We start from the raw sequence: 17,189 nt of genomic DNA on the forward strand, positions 1-17,189 counted from the left end.
GACTGAGGTGGGACTGAAACTTTTCAGTATTGGATATTAACTGTAATAAATGTGTTCAAAGTTTAATAAGTTTCTCCTATGTGCGTTTACATGTGGAACAGCCTTATTGTTCAGCACAACTAGATTAAAAATAGTTACCCTCTGGTATAAGAGATGGGGGACCTCTGGACACATGGGTAGGAGAGCTGAGCAGTGAGGCCAAGAGCTCAAGCTGGTAGACTGAAAACGTGCAGACCACTAGGAGACTGTTTGTTCCTCTGGCTCTGATCCATTGTTGTGCCTGGATCAGGCACAATCAGGCCTGTGTCTGCCTCCTTCCAAGCAGGCCAGAAATCCCATCTAAACAGCCTTTCTATAGCAGCTCCCCACAGGAGTTCCATACCAGTGTTGTCTCCCAGGACATTGACCCAGCAGGCAATCTTATTGCTGGTGGGGACACCACAGTTGGTATGGCTGGTTCAGGGGCCAGCATTAGAACAGTGTTTGACAGATTGATGCTTGGGTGTGCCAGGAATCTGTCTCTCAAACAACACCTCTTTCTTCTATGCCATTGTGGGCTCTGCCTTGTCTGAGGCCATAGGGCCCTTCTGTTTGGTTATCTTCCTCATCCTCTTTACTTTGTGAGTCTCTGGAGGTTTCCTGTACATCCCTGCTGCTTTAGCTCCTGGTCATGCCTGGTGTTAGAGTGCGCCAAGCTTACCATTAAACACAGCATTTCTCTAAGAAATCATATATATATGCATCTATGTATATATATATATATAATCATAATGTGCATGTATTATATAATATGTATATTAGTTAGAATATAATTTTGTAAAATTTAAGATGTATATTTTGAAAATGGATCAGACTTTTTTTTATGGTACCTTAATGGTGTGACATGGTTTGAATTTAATTAATAAATTAAAGTATAGCTGATTTAAAATATTAAATTAGTTTCAGGTATACAACATAGTGATTCAGTATTTTTATAGATTATACTCCATGTAATGTTATTGTAAAATAATGGCTATATTTCCCTTTGCTGTACAATATATTCTTGTAGCTGATTTATTTTATACATAGTAGGTTGTACCTCTTAATCCCCTACTGATATCTTTCCTCTCCCCCCTCCTCTCCCCACTGGTAACCACTGGTTCGTTCTCTATATCTGTGTCTGTTTATCTTTTGTTACATTCATTCGTCTTTAATTCTTAGGTTCCACATATAAATGATAATATACAGTATTTGTCTTTCTGTCTGACTTATTTCACTTAGTTCCATCCATGTTGTTGCAAATGGCAGACTTGATGGTTTTTATTAATCATCATTGCTCATGAATTATTTTCTCTTAAACTGTAATATCCATATTCACTTATGTAATAACAGAAGTACATAGCAAATAGACACTGTATTTTTCACAGTGTATATTAGCTATGTTTTCCAAGACTTATCTCAAGTAGAACTTGTACCTCTACTGATAGTCATGAAAGCCTCATAGAACTCTTTCAGATTTTCAGAGAATTGAAACTTTTGGTTAAATAATGCCATGTATTCCTGTCTTATTTCATGGAAGTAATGATTCAGTATTATGGGGGATAGCTGTAGTCAGCTTGACAACCTGTTGTGGAAATCAAAGATTTGTTCAAATTTCTTAAATCTCTATATTTATGAAAGAGTTTGTTCATAAAGTTCTGAGTATTTGATCTTCAATTCAGGAAGCGTATGTGTTAATGACAAGTTTTATGTACTTTCATTGTTGACTAGCTCTTTCCATTTTTCATTCAACAAACATAAAATTGAGTACATTTTCTGTGCTAGAGGTTAGAGGGATAAAAACATTCACTTAAACTTAACAAATATGTGACAGTTATTTTCCAGGTATTGGGGATATAATTGTAAATAAGATGGATTAGTTTTTGACCTATGTCTTTGTGAAATTGAAAGGTGTATTATTTTAGGAAAAATATTGACTCAAATACAAAATCATACCTAATTCTTCACTAAGAAGTAAGAATCTTGATTTTTCTGGAGTTTCTAAGTATTAAGAATTGCTAAATTTGCTACAAAATTTTTGTAGTGTGCAAGTGGTCTTTGTTTTTGAGTTATAGAAATTCAAAATGCAGCTTTTGGAAAACTTAAAGTTAATTTTAAACTATCTTAGTCATTATTACAGATCTCTTTTAAGAAATCTTTGGTAGATTTTTCATAGTGACAGTTATCTTAAATGATGGGAAGCCTAGAAAGATCTTACACCTAAAAATGACTATCCACATAATGCATATTGTAGGGAATCTGAAAAATTTGCTTATCAAATAATTTTTTATTATATCATTTTTTTTAGTATTCAATTTAGTGGTTTCATTTTTAGAGATTTTTAACTATTTCACTTTGGTTTTACATAGTTAGTTCCTCTCAGGAAAGCCCTATTGGAGATGATGGAATTCCTGTTAAAGGTTGTGATGGCATCTTGGTGGTTGGACTGGCAGTATGCTGGGGTGGAAGAGATGCTTACTATTTTTCATTGCAGAAGGAACAAAAGCATTCTGGTAAGTAATCACTATTTGGTTAAGTTACCATATAATTTTAATGTAACCTCTATGAGGATAGTGACTTGTTTGTTGAGAATAGTTTCCTGATATTTACCTAGAACTTATTTTTTAGGATTAAAAAAAAAACCTTTAAAAAAATAGTGGCTATTGTGTACATTATTTCATATATTAACTAGAATGATGTTTTAAGAAGCCACTCCCCTTACTCTCTTCTGCTTGTCACATGTGGCTGTTAATACTGTGTTTTCTTCTTCGGGGTAGTGGATCCTTAAGGACTCACTGGCCACCTTGAGGATTTGCTTCTGAAGACTGGATCATGGCAGTTTCTTTCCAGGCTTTTTTTCTCCTATCGACTGTATCTGGAACTCATTTAGAGGCAGTGATGAGCTAGACATCTACAGTAGTTGAATCACACAGCCTTTGGAGAAGTCTTGGAATTAAAAGGATAGGACCTAGGTATAAATTGTGATCTGATTATGGTTGTTGGCTACCTAGCTGATTGTTTGGTTTTAGACAGAAGCGAAATTAATAAGGAAACATTTTAAAAGATGCCGTATAATGTCTGTTCTGAGTAAGCATGAAATATTTTCAGTTGTTTCGTAGGAAAACATCTTAGGATAAGTAATTACTTGAACTTCTTTTATTTTAGATGTAATTTTATACATTCATTCTAAAATTCCCTCTGAAATGAGTTCCTTTAAAATTCATTTCAAAATAACTTTTCTCTCTTTAATTCCACATTCTGAGAAATGTAAATTTATTTTTAGGAATCTTAATGTTTAGAATTTTCTCCCACCTGATTAAATAGAGCATTATAAATCACGTAGCCCAACCCTTAATTTTTAGATTACAGAGCACTTCATCTATATAGCCAACATGACCTGGATAAGGTCTTGCTGAACTAAACTGAGGCTTTTGAGTCTTTTTCAGTCTTGACACTAAAGATTGCTGCTTCAAATGAATGCATATACTTTTTGCCTTAAGACTTTTTTTTTTTTTTTTTTTTAAGAAATTAGTGCCAGTTTGGCCCCACCTTCTCTGGATCCAAGCCTGACTGTGAAAGACAGAATGCGGCACCTTCAATCTTGCTTTCAAAAGGAATCTGATAAAGAACGTTCTGTTATCATCTATGACTTCATCCAGAGCTATAAAATTCTTCTTCTGTCTTGTGGCATCTCCCTGGAACAAAGTTTTGAAGATCCTAAGGTTCTCTGTCTTATCTAAAAAAATTTTACATACTTCAAAAAATATTTAATTTTAATGTTTAGGGTTAATTCTTAAATGACTTGGTATTTATTTAGCTTCAACAATACAGCTTAAGTATTTTAGAGTAGTCACTCCTTTGTCCAATAACTTCATCCACCCAGAACAGATTATTATGCACCAAATGCCTCTGTGTAGATGAAAACAGAGATGTCACACATTCCAAGCACTAAAGTTCACATCTTTCTTCAGAGACTTAAACAATTTTCATTTTGGTCATAAGTTCTAAATTTTCTGTCTCATAGTAAATTAGAAATGAAAGGAGAACTGTCAGATTTAGATATATGATGGCAGGGTGTTTCAAATATCCATGAGGATAGAGGCAGAAAATAGCAAAAGCATATAGATATAAGAGATCACAAAGCATAGTAGTTAGAGGCCATTAGCATAGGGACAAATGACCTTACTAGCCCCTGAGAACTTTCCCATATAATAGCAAACTATGATGCACTCTTCATAATGATGACTCTGAGTTATTAAGGAAAGAGTAACTTATGTTGTTGTAATATACACTTAACAGTATAATGCACTTTCAGAAGACATTTATTTACAGGATCATAGCCCTGAAAAGGGATATCGTTTTTTCCCTCCTGTTGAGACTGGATACATGAGGTGTGTGGAATATTAATTCTGAATTGAGATATGATACTAATTGGTTGTTATTATCAATATAATCAATGATAATAGGATAATATTTTAGTTTCTTTAGCTCTTTTGGCAAAGATTTTTGAAGGCAGTATCAGGTAAACTAATGATACTATTCTTTCCTATACTTCAAACAAGCCTTGGTTTATATGTGATAAATTTCATATAGTTTGTAAACTGACCTTTACTGGATATAAAATGTTATCACCTAATTTTGATGTTCCAGAGCCCAAAATGAGAATATGGGTAATGTGGGCTTATTAAAACTATAGTAGTATCCCAGATTTATATAGCACCTTTGGCATAAACTATTTGAAATATTCCATAATTGATTTTGTTAATCATAACATTTTTGGTGTAAGAAGAAAAGCTATTAATTTATAAAATTTCACTTTATAAGAGACGTTGCCAACTTTTACATCAGACTATCTTATTCAACACCCCAAAAGGGTTCTGATCACCAATTTCTAATGGTGGGGGGGAGGGGGTTTCACTGTATCTCCAACAGTTCTCTGGGTACCAGCTGGGTGTCCTACAATTCAGCTCAATTCTGTTACTATCTACCTGGAATGAGCATCAAATCCCATAGGTTAAGGGCTCAGTCCCACAAGCCCCCAACTTCAGACACCAGTTGCAAGCCCAGCTTGTTACCTGTGCTTCTGGTCAACCAGCTATAAATAAATCAGATTCCCACAACCCCCTCCATGAGTTTAATTAATTTACTAGAGCGGCTAACAGAACTCAGGAAACCAGTTTACTCACTAGATTACTGGCTTATTACAAAGGATATTAAAGGATACAAGTCAACAGCCAGATGAAGAGATACATAGGGTGAAGTTTGTAAGAAGAGGCGTGGAGCTTCTGTTCTTTCTAGGCTTGCCACTCTCCCTGCATCTTCATGTGGTTACCAACCCAGAAGCTCTCTGAACCCTGTCCTTTTGGGTTTTTATGGAGGCTTCATTACATAGGCATAATTGATCAAACCATTGGCCATTGGTGATCAATTATCCTCTGGCCCCTTCCCCTTCCCAGGAGTTTAAGGGGGTGGAACTGAAAGTTCCAGCCCTCCTATCACAGGGTTGATGACTGGTGGCAACCAGCCGCCATTCCTAGGTGACCTAGGGGCACTCCAAGTCACTGCATTAGCATAATTAAAGACACCTTTATCTCTGTTGGGAAGACCCAATTTATATTTCTTATTATAATTTACAAGATCGCCCCTCCCCGCCCCGTAAAACTACATTCTAAACCTATAAAAGAAGTAACCGAGTCATTTAGTAATTATTGAAATTATGAACAAGGCTTAGATTTCCTTATTCTAAATCCAATTTCGCTCTGCTAGAATCAAGTATTAGAAAATATAGGTCTTCTAGTCTCATAGGGAAGCTAACAATAGCAGTCAAATCACTAGTTGGATGGTCATGGTGACAGGTCCTCATCCTTGAGAGAAATTCTGTAGGCATTCTAAAACACTGGATATGAACTTGTAATGGTGAAATATTTATGTCTCACTTCTTCCAATATTGAATAAGCCACTCAACTGTACAATTAAATATGCTTAAAATAGTATGTTTTATATTATGTGACTTTTACCGCAATAAAAATTTTTTTTTTAATTAAAGAAACCTAAAACTATATAGGCCCATCTTTATTATAGTAGTAGGAAAGCCAAAATTAGCCTTAGTGGAGAAGAATCCAGCTGCATTTTCAGAAACATGACTTTTGTTAGCTGAAAGGCACTTGGTTTTCAAGCCTACTTCTGAAGTAGGTCAGCAGGAGCATTGCAGTAGTGGAAAAGTATAAATTTTCCTTCTTTGAAGGCCACCGCTCTTATTGGTAAAAAATGAGTTATTTTTTATACCAATTATCCTTTCCTTATCCTGGTACAATTATCCTTTCCTTCTCCTCTCCTGGGAAGACCACTGAATAAGTATTAAGTGAAAACGAGTGAGATTAGAAATGAGCTTTCTTTTTTCCCCTTTTAATTTAAGGGTACAGAAATATCTTTGAAAAATCAAGAAAATATTCTGATTGTTATCCCATTCAGGTGGCATGCTGGTTACTAGATCCAGATTCCAAGGAGCCGACTCTTCATGGCATAGTTTCCCGTTTTCTTCCTCATGAGCTTCCACTCCTGGAAGAGATAGAGACTGGCCAAGGAACTCAAAGCCTAGGGCTGAATGTCACCACTGAGCATTCTGGGCGATACAGAGCATCTGTAGAGTCCATTCTCATCTTCAGCTCTATGAGTCAACTTAATTCTTTGTTGAAGAAGGAAAACCTTCAAGGTAAAAACACAGTTCCTGGCATTTTTACGATGTTATAAGTCTGGGGATAGTTATGTATTTAGCCACTCTGTCACAGGTGGATAAATTATACTTTTTATGCAGACCCTTTCTTTGGATTGTCTAGTGCAGGAATCAACAAATTTTTTTCTGTAAAAGGCCAGATGATGAATATTTTTGGTTTTGCAACCTAGACGGTCTCAGTCAGAAATATTTAACTCTGCCATCACAGCACGAAAGCAGCTATAGACAATATGAAAATGAGTGTTCCAGTAAATCTTTATTTACAAAAACAGGCATCTGGCCCTAGTTTGGCCGTAGTTTGCTGACCTTTGGCTCTACTGTAATGAGGTGAATTAGTGGCATCTTATTCATTTATTCCTAATTTTATATTTGAATGTTATCAAATGGTTTTTATTCACACTTAGAATATATCTTTTATGGATTTAAAAAAATCAACTGTTTTCTTTTTAGAACTATTAACAGTTATTTTTTTCAGCCAAGGGTGTTTATGTGAATCTTTTTTTTCCATTGTGACAAATAGCGTGGATTTATTGTGCAGGCTGCTGGCCCAGATTGAGTACCTTGACTTCGGAGAGCATAATGTATGCTTATGGTGAAAATGACGAAGTGGAACAAAGTTGGCTTCATTGTGAGGAGATATAAACCATGGATTTAGTGGCTGATTAATAAATACTAGAAACAGCAGACTGATGAATTCACAGAGACCAGGGCTTGAATCTGTATTATTTATTTGTGAGGGACCTTGGGCAAGCTATGTTAACTCTCTAAGTCTGGTTCTTATTTTGTAAGTATTAAATGAGACAGAGAACTTAGTGCAGCGTTTGCCACAGAGCAGGCGCTCATTATTGTATTCCTTGATGATTATTATTACTGCTAGCACAAACCCTCTGTGCTGGTAATAAAGTTCTCCCCAACATCACTGGGGTAGAATAATACAGAAGACCAGACTGACTTATTTGCTCACAGGAGACTTGCTTAAGTGATGTTTATTAGTAGCTCTTCAACAGGCATTGTAGTATTTCAGACAGCTTCTCTAAGCCAATCTAGGCAGGCCAAGGAGTGGGAGTATGCAGCACACATACCTCAGGCTACTTTACAATAATGCTGAATGAACATAGCTCATTCCCTCTTAGTCTGACTAGTCTGCCCCTAGGATAGGTATCCTGGGTAGTCTGTATAGTTTCTAGACACTGACATTTGATGATGGTGATATGAATTAGTCTGTAACTTTTTAGATATTTGTTGCCCATTATCAGATTTATAAGTTTTCAGTCTGATTGGGATGGGATGGTTCCACTATTTAAAGACAGTTTTTCACCTATAAAAAAAAGAAGACTGACTTTCCTTTCCAGAAAAGTACAAGAAACCCTCTAGATTTGTAATTTTTAACTTTCACAATTTCTTTCTATGTGCCTTGAAAGCTTCTTTTTTTCCTGCAGATTTTCAAAAGTGGGTGACCAGGAGGTGTTAAATGCATTCTTGTACAGTGTTAAATATTTCTTATTCACAGAATCCATAGAATTGAAGTACATTGAGATAAGGGAGGTTTTTGGAGAGAATGTGGACATCTATCAAATTTTATTTGAAAATAATTATTTCAGGATGTGCTTGTTAATTTTAATGGGCCTCCAGAATCTTCATCTTTTTCTTTTCTCATCCTCTTGTCTGTTGGAGAGGTGTGTTCTAGCTGACTTTCTCCCCATAGAGAGCTGATTTTTGTTTGGGTATGTATTAATACTAATAGCACAATGTGTCTTTGCTTAATTTGACCCAGGACAAAGTATCCTGTCCTCTTCACATTGATCAATTAGGTCCTTTTTAGATAGTTTGAACATAGATGAGATGATTTTCTAGGTATGGAGTGAGTTGGTTTCTCTCTTTTTCAAAGGACCTCAGCTGCACAGATTTATATTAGTCATAATCTTTCTTTCATGAACACTATCATCATTGGTCCATGTATGGTCCTCTTATTATTCACCATTATTTTAATAATATAATGATAACTGTTAACTCACATTCATAACTTAGACATTTGTCTACCTTTGTGCTCCTCCTCCCTTGTACATCCCAAGTTTTATTATCATTTCCTTATTTTCTTATTTAAATTTTATTTTTAATTAAAAATTTTAGCATATGTATGTCTAAGTCCAAACAATATATTATTTGGTTTTGCTTGTTTTTGAACTTTATAAAGCATCTGTCACACTATATCTTGTTTTACTTGCTCTGCATCATGTTAGTAAGATTCCTGCATATTATTGCAAGTATGTGTAGTTTATTGATTTTCACTGCTCTGTAATATATCACTGTGTGTGTGTGTGTGCCAAAATGTATTTATCCATTTTATCCATTTTCCTCTTGGTGAATGCTCAGGTTGTTTCTAGTTTTGTTTTATTTTGGTTTTTTGTTCTGCTGTAACAGGTATTTCTGTGTAAATATTCTTACAAATTTACATGTCTCCTGCTACACTGGGCAAGAATTTCTTTTGCATGTAGAATTGCTCCGTCTTGGAAATGGGAATATTCAACTGTACAAGATTATGTTAAATTGTTTTCCAGAATGGTTGTATAAAGTTTGTTCTTTAAACAGCAATGTGAAAGAAATCTTGCTGATTACGTTGTCTCTACTTTGCCAAGTCGTTGGTTGTAAAATGACTGTAATTTTTCTTTCTTGTGCTTTGTTTTTGGTAAGAGAGTTACTCTAGTTTCATGGAATGAGTTGATGAATATAGCCTCTTTTTGTTCTGGAGGAGCTTATGTATCGTAGGAATGATGTGTTCTTTAAAAGTTTGGTAGAATTTGCCTGTAAACTCTCTTTATGGAAATATTTTTAACTACTACTTTGACTTCTTTAATAACTGTAAGATTATTCAGTTATACCTTTTGATTATGTTTTGGTAAGCTATATATATTTTTAAGAATTTATCTAAAGGTATTGCTGATTTTTTTTTATATATATCTCTGGTTTATCTGTTATGTCCTCTTTTTCTTTCATAATATTATTGTTTAATCTCACTAGAAGTTTATCCAATTTTTCAGTCTTTTTAAAGAACCAGCTTTTGCCTTTGATCTTTCCTGTTGTTTTTGTTTTCTATTTCATTGATTTCTGTGAACATTTATGTAATCTCTTTTCTTCTAGTTCCCCTGACTTTATTTGCAGTCTTTTTTCTAAATTCTTAAGTTTAACACTAAACTCATTACTTTTAAAATCATGTTTTTCTTTTCTAATTTAAGTACTTAAGGCTATAAATTTTCCTCAAAGTTCTACTTTCATTATATCTTACAAGTTTTGACATATATTGTTTTCATTGTTTTATCCTAAATATTTAAAATTTTCTGGTATGCCTCTTAGACTCATAAATTATAAGAAGATTATTTTTAATTCTCAAATAGTTGGAAACTTTTATTTTATATTTTTATTATTACCTTCAATCTTTATTGTGTTGTAGCTAGAGAACATGTTTGTATAATACCCATTCTTTGAAGTCTTTTGAGAATTGTTTTGTAACCTAAAACTTGAACTATTTTGTAAACGTTCTGTGCGCATATAAAATAATATGTATTCTAATTCTGGATGCAGAATTTTATAAATGTCTGTTAATTCAATGTTGTTGTTTAAATCTTCTATATCTAATTTTCCCTGTAGTTCAGGTAATTTTAATTTTATATGTTTTGAGACTATTTTATTAGGTGCATACTGGTTTAAAATTGGTGTATTTTCCTGGTGCATTAAACCTATCATTATGTTGTGACTAGCTTTTCCATTAATATAATTTTTACTCTTAATCTATTTTTTGGAATGATATGGCAGCATCACCTTTCTTTTGATTAATACTTGCCTCATATATCTTTTTTCTATCCCTTTAAACCTTCTAGATCCTTACTTTTTAGATGTCTTATAAACCAAAGTATAGCTTATTTCTTTTTCAAACTACCAGTTTTTTTTTTTACAAATTTAGCAATTTATTATGATTATTGATGTGTTTCTATTCATTGTGATTATTGACATATTTATACTTTCCTGCTGTTTTGTTTCTGTTCATCTTGTTTGATTTTGTATATAGTTTATTCGTAGCTATGCTCTGTTCTAATGATTCCATACCTGCAATTCTTAGGGATCTAAATCTGTCATTTGTTGTTTCTGCTGAGTCCCATTCATACTTCTTTGCTATCTTATATTTTTTATACTCTTTGTGAAATCATACAAGATTTGATCAGTAGAGCCCTGCAGGGCTTATGTGGGGGAAGCCTTCCTCTAGAAAGGCTTTGCTCTGGCTTCTGCTTGTTACTAAACTAAACTGCATCCAAGGCCTACATTAGCTTTTCTTGAGAGTTTTGGTTCAGAACAGAAGTCTGAGAATCAGATTCTCCTCCAGTTGCTACTCCAAAAATCTGTTATTCCCTCAACCTTTTTGCAGTAGGACTCCATTCCCATTGCAACCCTGTTTCTTCCTACTGTCTATGAATCCAGGCTGGCTTCCTACCACTCTTGACTCTTCTTTTTCTGACCCTAGTTCCTTATTTCTCTGGTCCCACATCCCATGAATTTCTGCTCTGATTCCAAGTCTCCAAAGCCAGGCTCTGACTGCCCAGTATGTTCTGACTATTAGAGGCCAGTAGCTCTCACTTGTTTGCTTTTGGGGGTGGTTACAGGTGTCCTTTGGGATTTCGCCTGCTGCTTGAGACCAAGAGTGCCTTAAAGAATGTGTGTATGTGGAGCTGGGGAGGGCAGGCCAGGGTTACACAGAGTCCTAGTGACCCATAGTACTGGAGCAGTAATCTTTGTTATGGATTTTTTCTTAATAATTTTAGGATAGCATTTCCCACAGAGTGTTCTATGGACACTTACTTTTCACGATATTAATAAATATTATACAGATAAAGGGTTTTATGGTCAAATGATTTCAGACTTTTGGTTAAAACGAAATTAAATAGTTGTCTTTGTTCATTTCTACTCAGAGCCTTTAATATATTAACAGGCATCATGAACATCTAAGACTAATTTATAAATGCTGAAACTCATAGTATACAGTGTCTCTCAATCCCAGCCTTTTATAGAGTATTTTTGAGACTAATATTCTAAAGAACATACTGGGAAAACTGATTTAGAGTGACTATTCTGTTGAGAAATGTCAGCAGATAGAAAAATACTCTGATTCTTACTTCAGGAATCTTATTCTTTACTCTTAGAGCATTGGAAAATATAAAACCTTCATGTTTATCTTTGTGCACGCCTGCATACCATGGGACCAGGAATTCTGGAAATTATTTTGGTGAATTAACCTTTTGCAGTCAGCTTAGCAAATAAGATTGGCTACCTTGTTCTTGCTAAGAGTAGAAGCAGAAACATCATCTTGGGAGAAATGCAGTCTCTTATAATTCAGACTATTCATAAGATTGCCTGTTTTACTCTGCATAGACACACATAGTAATCCAATACTCAAGTGGAAAAGTGGAAAGTACTTTAATACCTTTCACTGATGGTTTGAGAATGCTGCTCAGGAGACTGGATCTTGAAGGATAGCTTAGTAGCATCTCTGATTCTCCCAGAAAAATTCTATGTATGTTTAGGTAATCATGCTGATCTAGTCACTTAGCTGGTGAATTAATGTTTTTTGCTTTCTTTTTTCCTTCCAGATGTCTTCTGTAAAGTGGAAATGCCCTCCCAGTACTGCTTGGCTTTGCTAGAACTAAATGGAATCGGCTTTAGTACCGCAGAATGTGAAAGTCAGAAACACATAATGCAAGCCAAACTGGATGCAATTGAGACTCAGGCCTATCAACTAGCTGGCCATAGTTTTTCTTTCACCAGTTCAGATGACATCGCTGAGGTTGTATGATGGGAATAAAAAATTTAGAAAAGTCATTTTTAGAGCAAAAAATGTGTGTGTGTGTGTGTGTGTGTGTGTGTTTTGTAAATGTGTTTACCTAAATACCAAAGATCAGTAAAATAAGACAATCAGTTAACCAGAATACTTTGGAGATAGAGTATTCTAACATCTCCTTTGTAAGTTTATACTTATACTTATGAATAGGAAGGTAGTAAAGAAGTATCCTAGAATGTGTATTCCATAAGGAGATTTGCCTGGAACAGAAGGGGCACCCAGTAAATATTTTTTGTGTGAATGAGATCCATAGTGGTAGTTGTATAACAGTGTAGGTATTTCTCCATGAAGTTAGTCATTTCATGAACTCTCACTCCTTCTTCACTGCAAAATTAGATATTTTTCTTAGATGTTAGTGAAAAAGGGATTTTGGGGACGCTCTGCTTTTTTAAACCTACTAATATTTTTATCATCTTAGATAAATTTTGACATAGTTTACTCTTTTTTTTTTTTCCACCCCCCGAAAGGTTGGTGTTCTCTTCCCTCCCCACACTCCATAAAGGGTGGTTGGGTTGTTTTAGAGGAGTTACTGATACAGGGTGGGTGCTTACTCTTGATAGCTTTGAAGTTCTATTGTTATCTAGATGTGATTCAGTATTATAGCATATTGGTAAGTATTATAGACTTTAAAGCCAGACTTCTTGGGTTTGAGTGCTACCTGCTCTATTTATTAACTAACTCCATGACCTTGGACCACTTCATTAACTCTATATCTCAGTTTCTTCATCAGTAAAATACCTCATGTTAGAAATACCTCATAGAGTTGTGAGGAATAAGCAATAAATGTAAAACACTTAGAACAGTGCCTATCTCACAGTAAGTGTTGTATAAATATTATATAAAGGGCTTACAAATGCGCCCCCCACTTTAAGCCACAGTTATGTGTTTTTAAAAAATGAGGAACTTTGTTTCTCCTAATCACGTGGTGCATTTGTATTGAATTCAGTGGTGTTTTTTGGGGTGTTTTAATATACTTTCTTTTGATTTCTTTAGTCCAGAAGTCCCCAAGCCAGAACCTAGCTGGCTGCACCTAAAATTACATGGGGAACTTGTCAAAAATATAGAATCTCTGGATTCAGCACAAGTAGGCTTGGGGCAAAGGCAAGAATCAGTACTCTTGTGATTCAGATGGGTGCAAAGGCATGTGGGCCTTAGGCCTAGATCAAACTCTGGCCTAGAATAAAAGTCCTTTGATATTATTGGCTTGTTCTTAGGTCTTCATGTTAAAATGGAAGTTATATTAAAGGTAATCTAACATTTTCATACATTGATTATTTTATCCTTGGTGATTTTAAGTTGAATCTTTCAAATAGGCAAGATGTTACTAATCATATAGAGCTGCAGTGTTCAATAAAGGAGTCACTAGCCACTTATCACTGTTTCAGTTTAAATTCATTGAAATTAAATAAAATATATCATTTAAGTTCCTTAGTCATGCTAACCACATTTCAAGTGTTCAATAGCCACATGTGGCTAGTGGCCACTATATTGGACAATACAAATATAGAACAGTTTTATTATTGCAGAAAGTTCTTGGATGGCACTGGTCTTGAGAAGGTATCAGCAAAATATGACTTGCAGGCCAGATGTGGCCTGCCACCTGTTTTTGTAAATAAAGTTTTATTGGAACACAGCTATAGCTGTTCGTGTACTTATTGCCTGTGGTTGTTTTCATTCTATAATGGCACAGTTGAAAAGGTGTGACAGACAGTAAAACCTACAAAGCTAAAAATATTTACTGTCTGGCCCTTTGTAGAAAAAGTTTTTGACTCCTGGTCTAGAGGGAAGCATGGGTTAGTAGAAAGAAAAAGGACTTTAGAGTTAGAAGACTCTGGGTTCTAATTCTTAATTCTACTACATTTTGGGCATGCAACTTTGAGCAAGTTTCTCCAGCTGTCTAAACTTTGCAGATTTGTCATAGAGTTGTTATAAGGATTGCATGTTAAAGCACCTAGCCTGATGGCTGGCACATAGTAAGTGCTCAATAAATATTAGTGTCTCTTGCTCCCATCCAGTTCAACTCCCTCAGTCACAGATGTGTTAATTAAGACCTGAAGAGAGAATTTATGTGTGAAGTTTTTATAATTAATTCTGAAGGATTCACCAAAAATGGAAGCTTAAGATAAAGAACTTTTAAATACATAACTCGAGATCTTTAAATTGTCTTAATTATGATAGGTCTTCCTTCCTGGGGTTGTTGATTTATTGTTACTGTGGTAATGTTTCATTTTTCCTATTCAGTTATTTTCTTCTCTCTGCTGCCATTCATTTATATACTCTTTGATATCTATATTAGAGTTGCCTGATTAAATACAAGCACTTGGTTAAATTTGAATTCCAGATGAACAGTGGACAATATTTTAGTATAGGTATGCTCCATGTCATTCAAATTTGACTGGGCATCATGTAATTTTATTTGCTAAATATAACAACCCCAATCCTTATGTGTGCATATGTTCATATCTATATAACACAGTCTTTGGGCAAGTTAGTTATTAACATCCATAGTAAGCCTCAGTAATTTTCATGCCTAGGACCCCAGTTATTCCCACTACTTAAAACTAAAACCAGATTTTTGTTTCTGTCATCACCACTGTTCTAGGGAAACAGGTATATCTTTACTTCCACCCCTGGCCCAACTTGTAGAAAAAATTCTCATGCAAAGGGTTTCAATTTTTAGAATTATTACTCGGAAAATAATCCAAGGTTCATTAAATCTTACTGAAAGTATATAAATGAATGAGTAGAAAGAGTAGGTAGTGTTCTGAATTGCCTAAATGGGAACCCCTCTAACATGAACTAGTGAGTTTAAGGTATATATGGGATCTTCCCTCTGACCCACAGCCTGGATCCCTGTTCTGTGTAAGCCTAGTTTCTTCAGTGGGTGCTTACTGGCCACTCTCTAACTTTCATTATTGCTGCATTGGATCAACCACCTCCTCCTGGCTTTTTGCCCGGGGCCTCTCAGGGTCTAGCCTTGTGGTAGTGGAATTAGATGGCTTTTTGGGCCCCTTCCTACTTTAGTGTTCTCTGAGTTTTGTGATCACACAATAACCACAAAGGCTCCCATGTTTATCCTCTATGGGGCTTAAATGATCAAGCAGCCGCATTGGTTACCACATCAAGGGGTATTTAGGTGAGCTTATAATCAGAGCAACCTAAAGTCGCAATGCCAATAGTTTGTCAGTCGTTCAGCATAGAATATACATTCTTGTGTTCTTGACTGTTTAAGAGCCTGGTGTTACTACTAATCTAATACTGACTAAATTAGGGTATGGACAGCCTACTTGACATAAGATTTTATTGCCATTATTTATTAAATGTGATAATTCCAAATTGTCCAAAAAAATTCTTACAATTCATGTTGAAATGTATAGAATCTTTTCTCGAATAACTCTTTAAAATGTTTTCTGAATGATAATACTTGTGATTTGATTCTTGACTAAAGAAGCATTAATTTCTTGCAGGTTTTATTTTTGGAATTGAAGTTGCCACCAAATGGAGAGAGAAAACACCAAGGCAGCAAGAAAACTTTGGGTTCTACCAGAAGAGGGAATGACGATGGATGGAAGCTAAGGCTGGGAAAACAGTTCAGCACTAGTAAGGTGCTCTTTGGGGCAGTCACAGGGCAGAATCTGAACTACTTTTAACATTTTGGTGTCTTGAAAGAATGCTGATGAAATCAAGATCCAATGTAGTCCACCATTTGAACTTATCCAGACAAAAACAAATTGGTTTTTGGCTCAGCTGCCCACAAACACTGTGGAAATATTCCAGCATGGAAAATCTGGATCATAATCTGAGTTAGCAGTTGTGTCCTTCCTATCATTAAAACAGTGTAAAGGTTTGTAAATTCAGACCTATATAGACATTAATTATTGACATGCACTACTCTTGGACTTCTAGTATAATATAATTTCTGTCGTTATATGAACATGAACAAAAAGGCATGGAAGAATTTAAAAAATAAAAAGACAGTCAATATAAATAAAATTTTGTTTTTTTCAATTCCAGAGCAAAATAGTAAGTTTTCCATGTATTTGTTTTGAGAATCTAATCTGTTAATTTCAAAGTAAAATGGAATCACAACCCATGGAAACTGTATGCATGGGACAAAAGAGAGAAAGGCTTAATTTTACATTTTTACTGAATGAATTATCAATGGAAAATAAGGATAAAAAGTACAGCCACAACAGCCATGGAGAGAGCAGTCCAAGTTGCCATTATGTAGAATTTTGACCATAATATTATTAATTATGACTTGCCTGCCCTGGGGAAGTTTCCACAGCTTCATTCTGTAGCAAAACTTTTTATTTAATCGCATTGGCCTTTTTACCTCACAAGTTTTTGTTCCTTAACGGTTCATTGAATGTCTGTAGCATGGAAAATTCAAAGTTTTAAAAATAAATTTCCTTGATACAAAAACCATGAAAGTATTATGGCAAAAAGAAGAAAAAAAAAAAGACTGGGAAACTTACAATCACATGAGCAATGGAGGAGGAAAATATAAAGAAAAGAGATGATGTAAACAATTGGGTGGGGTGTGGGGAAGCA

The 17,189-nt window shown here is 34.9% G+C and overlaps 1 protein-coding gene across 1 annotated transcript in view; it reads left to right on the forward strand.

The window, feature by feature from the left end:
* POLQ (DNA polymerase theta) overlaps positions 1–17,189 on the forward strand; it is a 104,687-nt gene that overhangs the window by 58,812 nt on the left and 28,686 nt on the right. Inside the window, 5 exon segments of the mRNA XM_036851791.1 lie at positions 2,388–2,531; positions 3,544–3,740; positions 6,490–6,730; positions 12,388–12,581; positions 16,103–16,235. Coding sequence (XP_036707686.1) covers positions 2,388–2,531; positions 3,544–3,740; positions 6,490–6,730; positions 12,388–12,581; positions 16,103–16,235 — 909 coding nt within the window.

Source organism: Balaenoptera musculus, chromosome 4 (assembly GCF_009873245.2).
Source record: "Balaenoptera musculus isolate JJ_BM4_2016_0621 chromosome 4, mBalMus1.pri.v3, whole genome shotgun sequence".
Classification (NCBI taxonomy): Eukaryota; Metazoa; Chordata; class Mammalia; order Artiodactyla; family Balaenopteridae; genus Balaenoptera; species Balaenoptera musculus.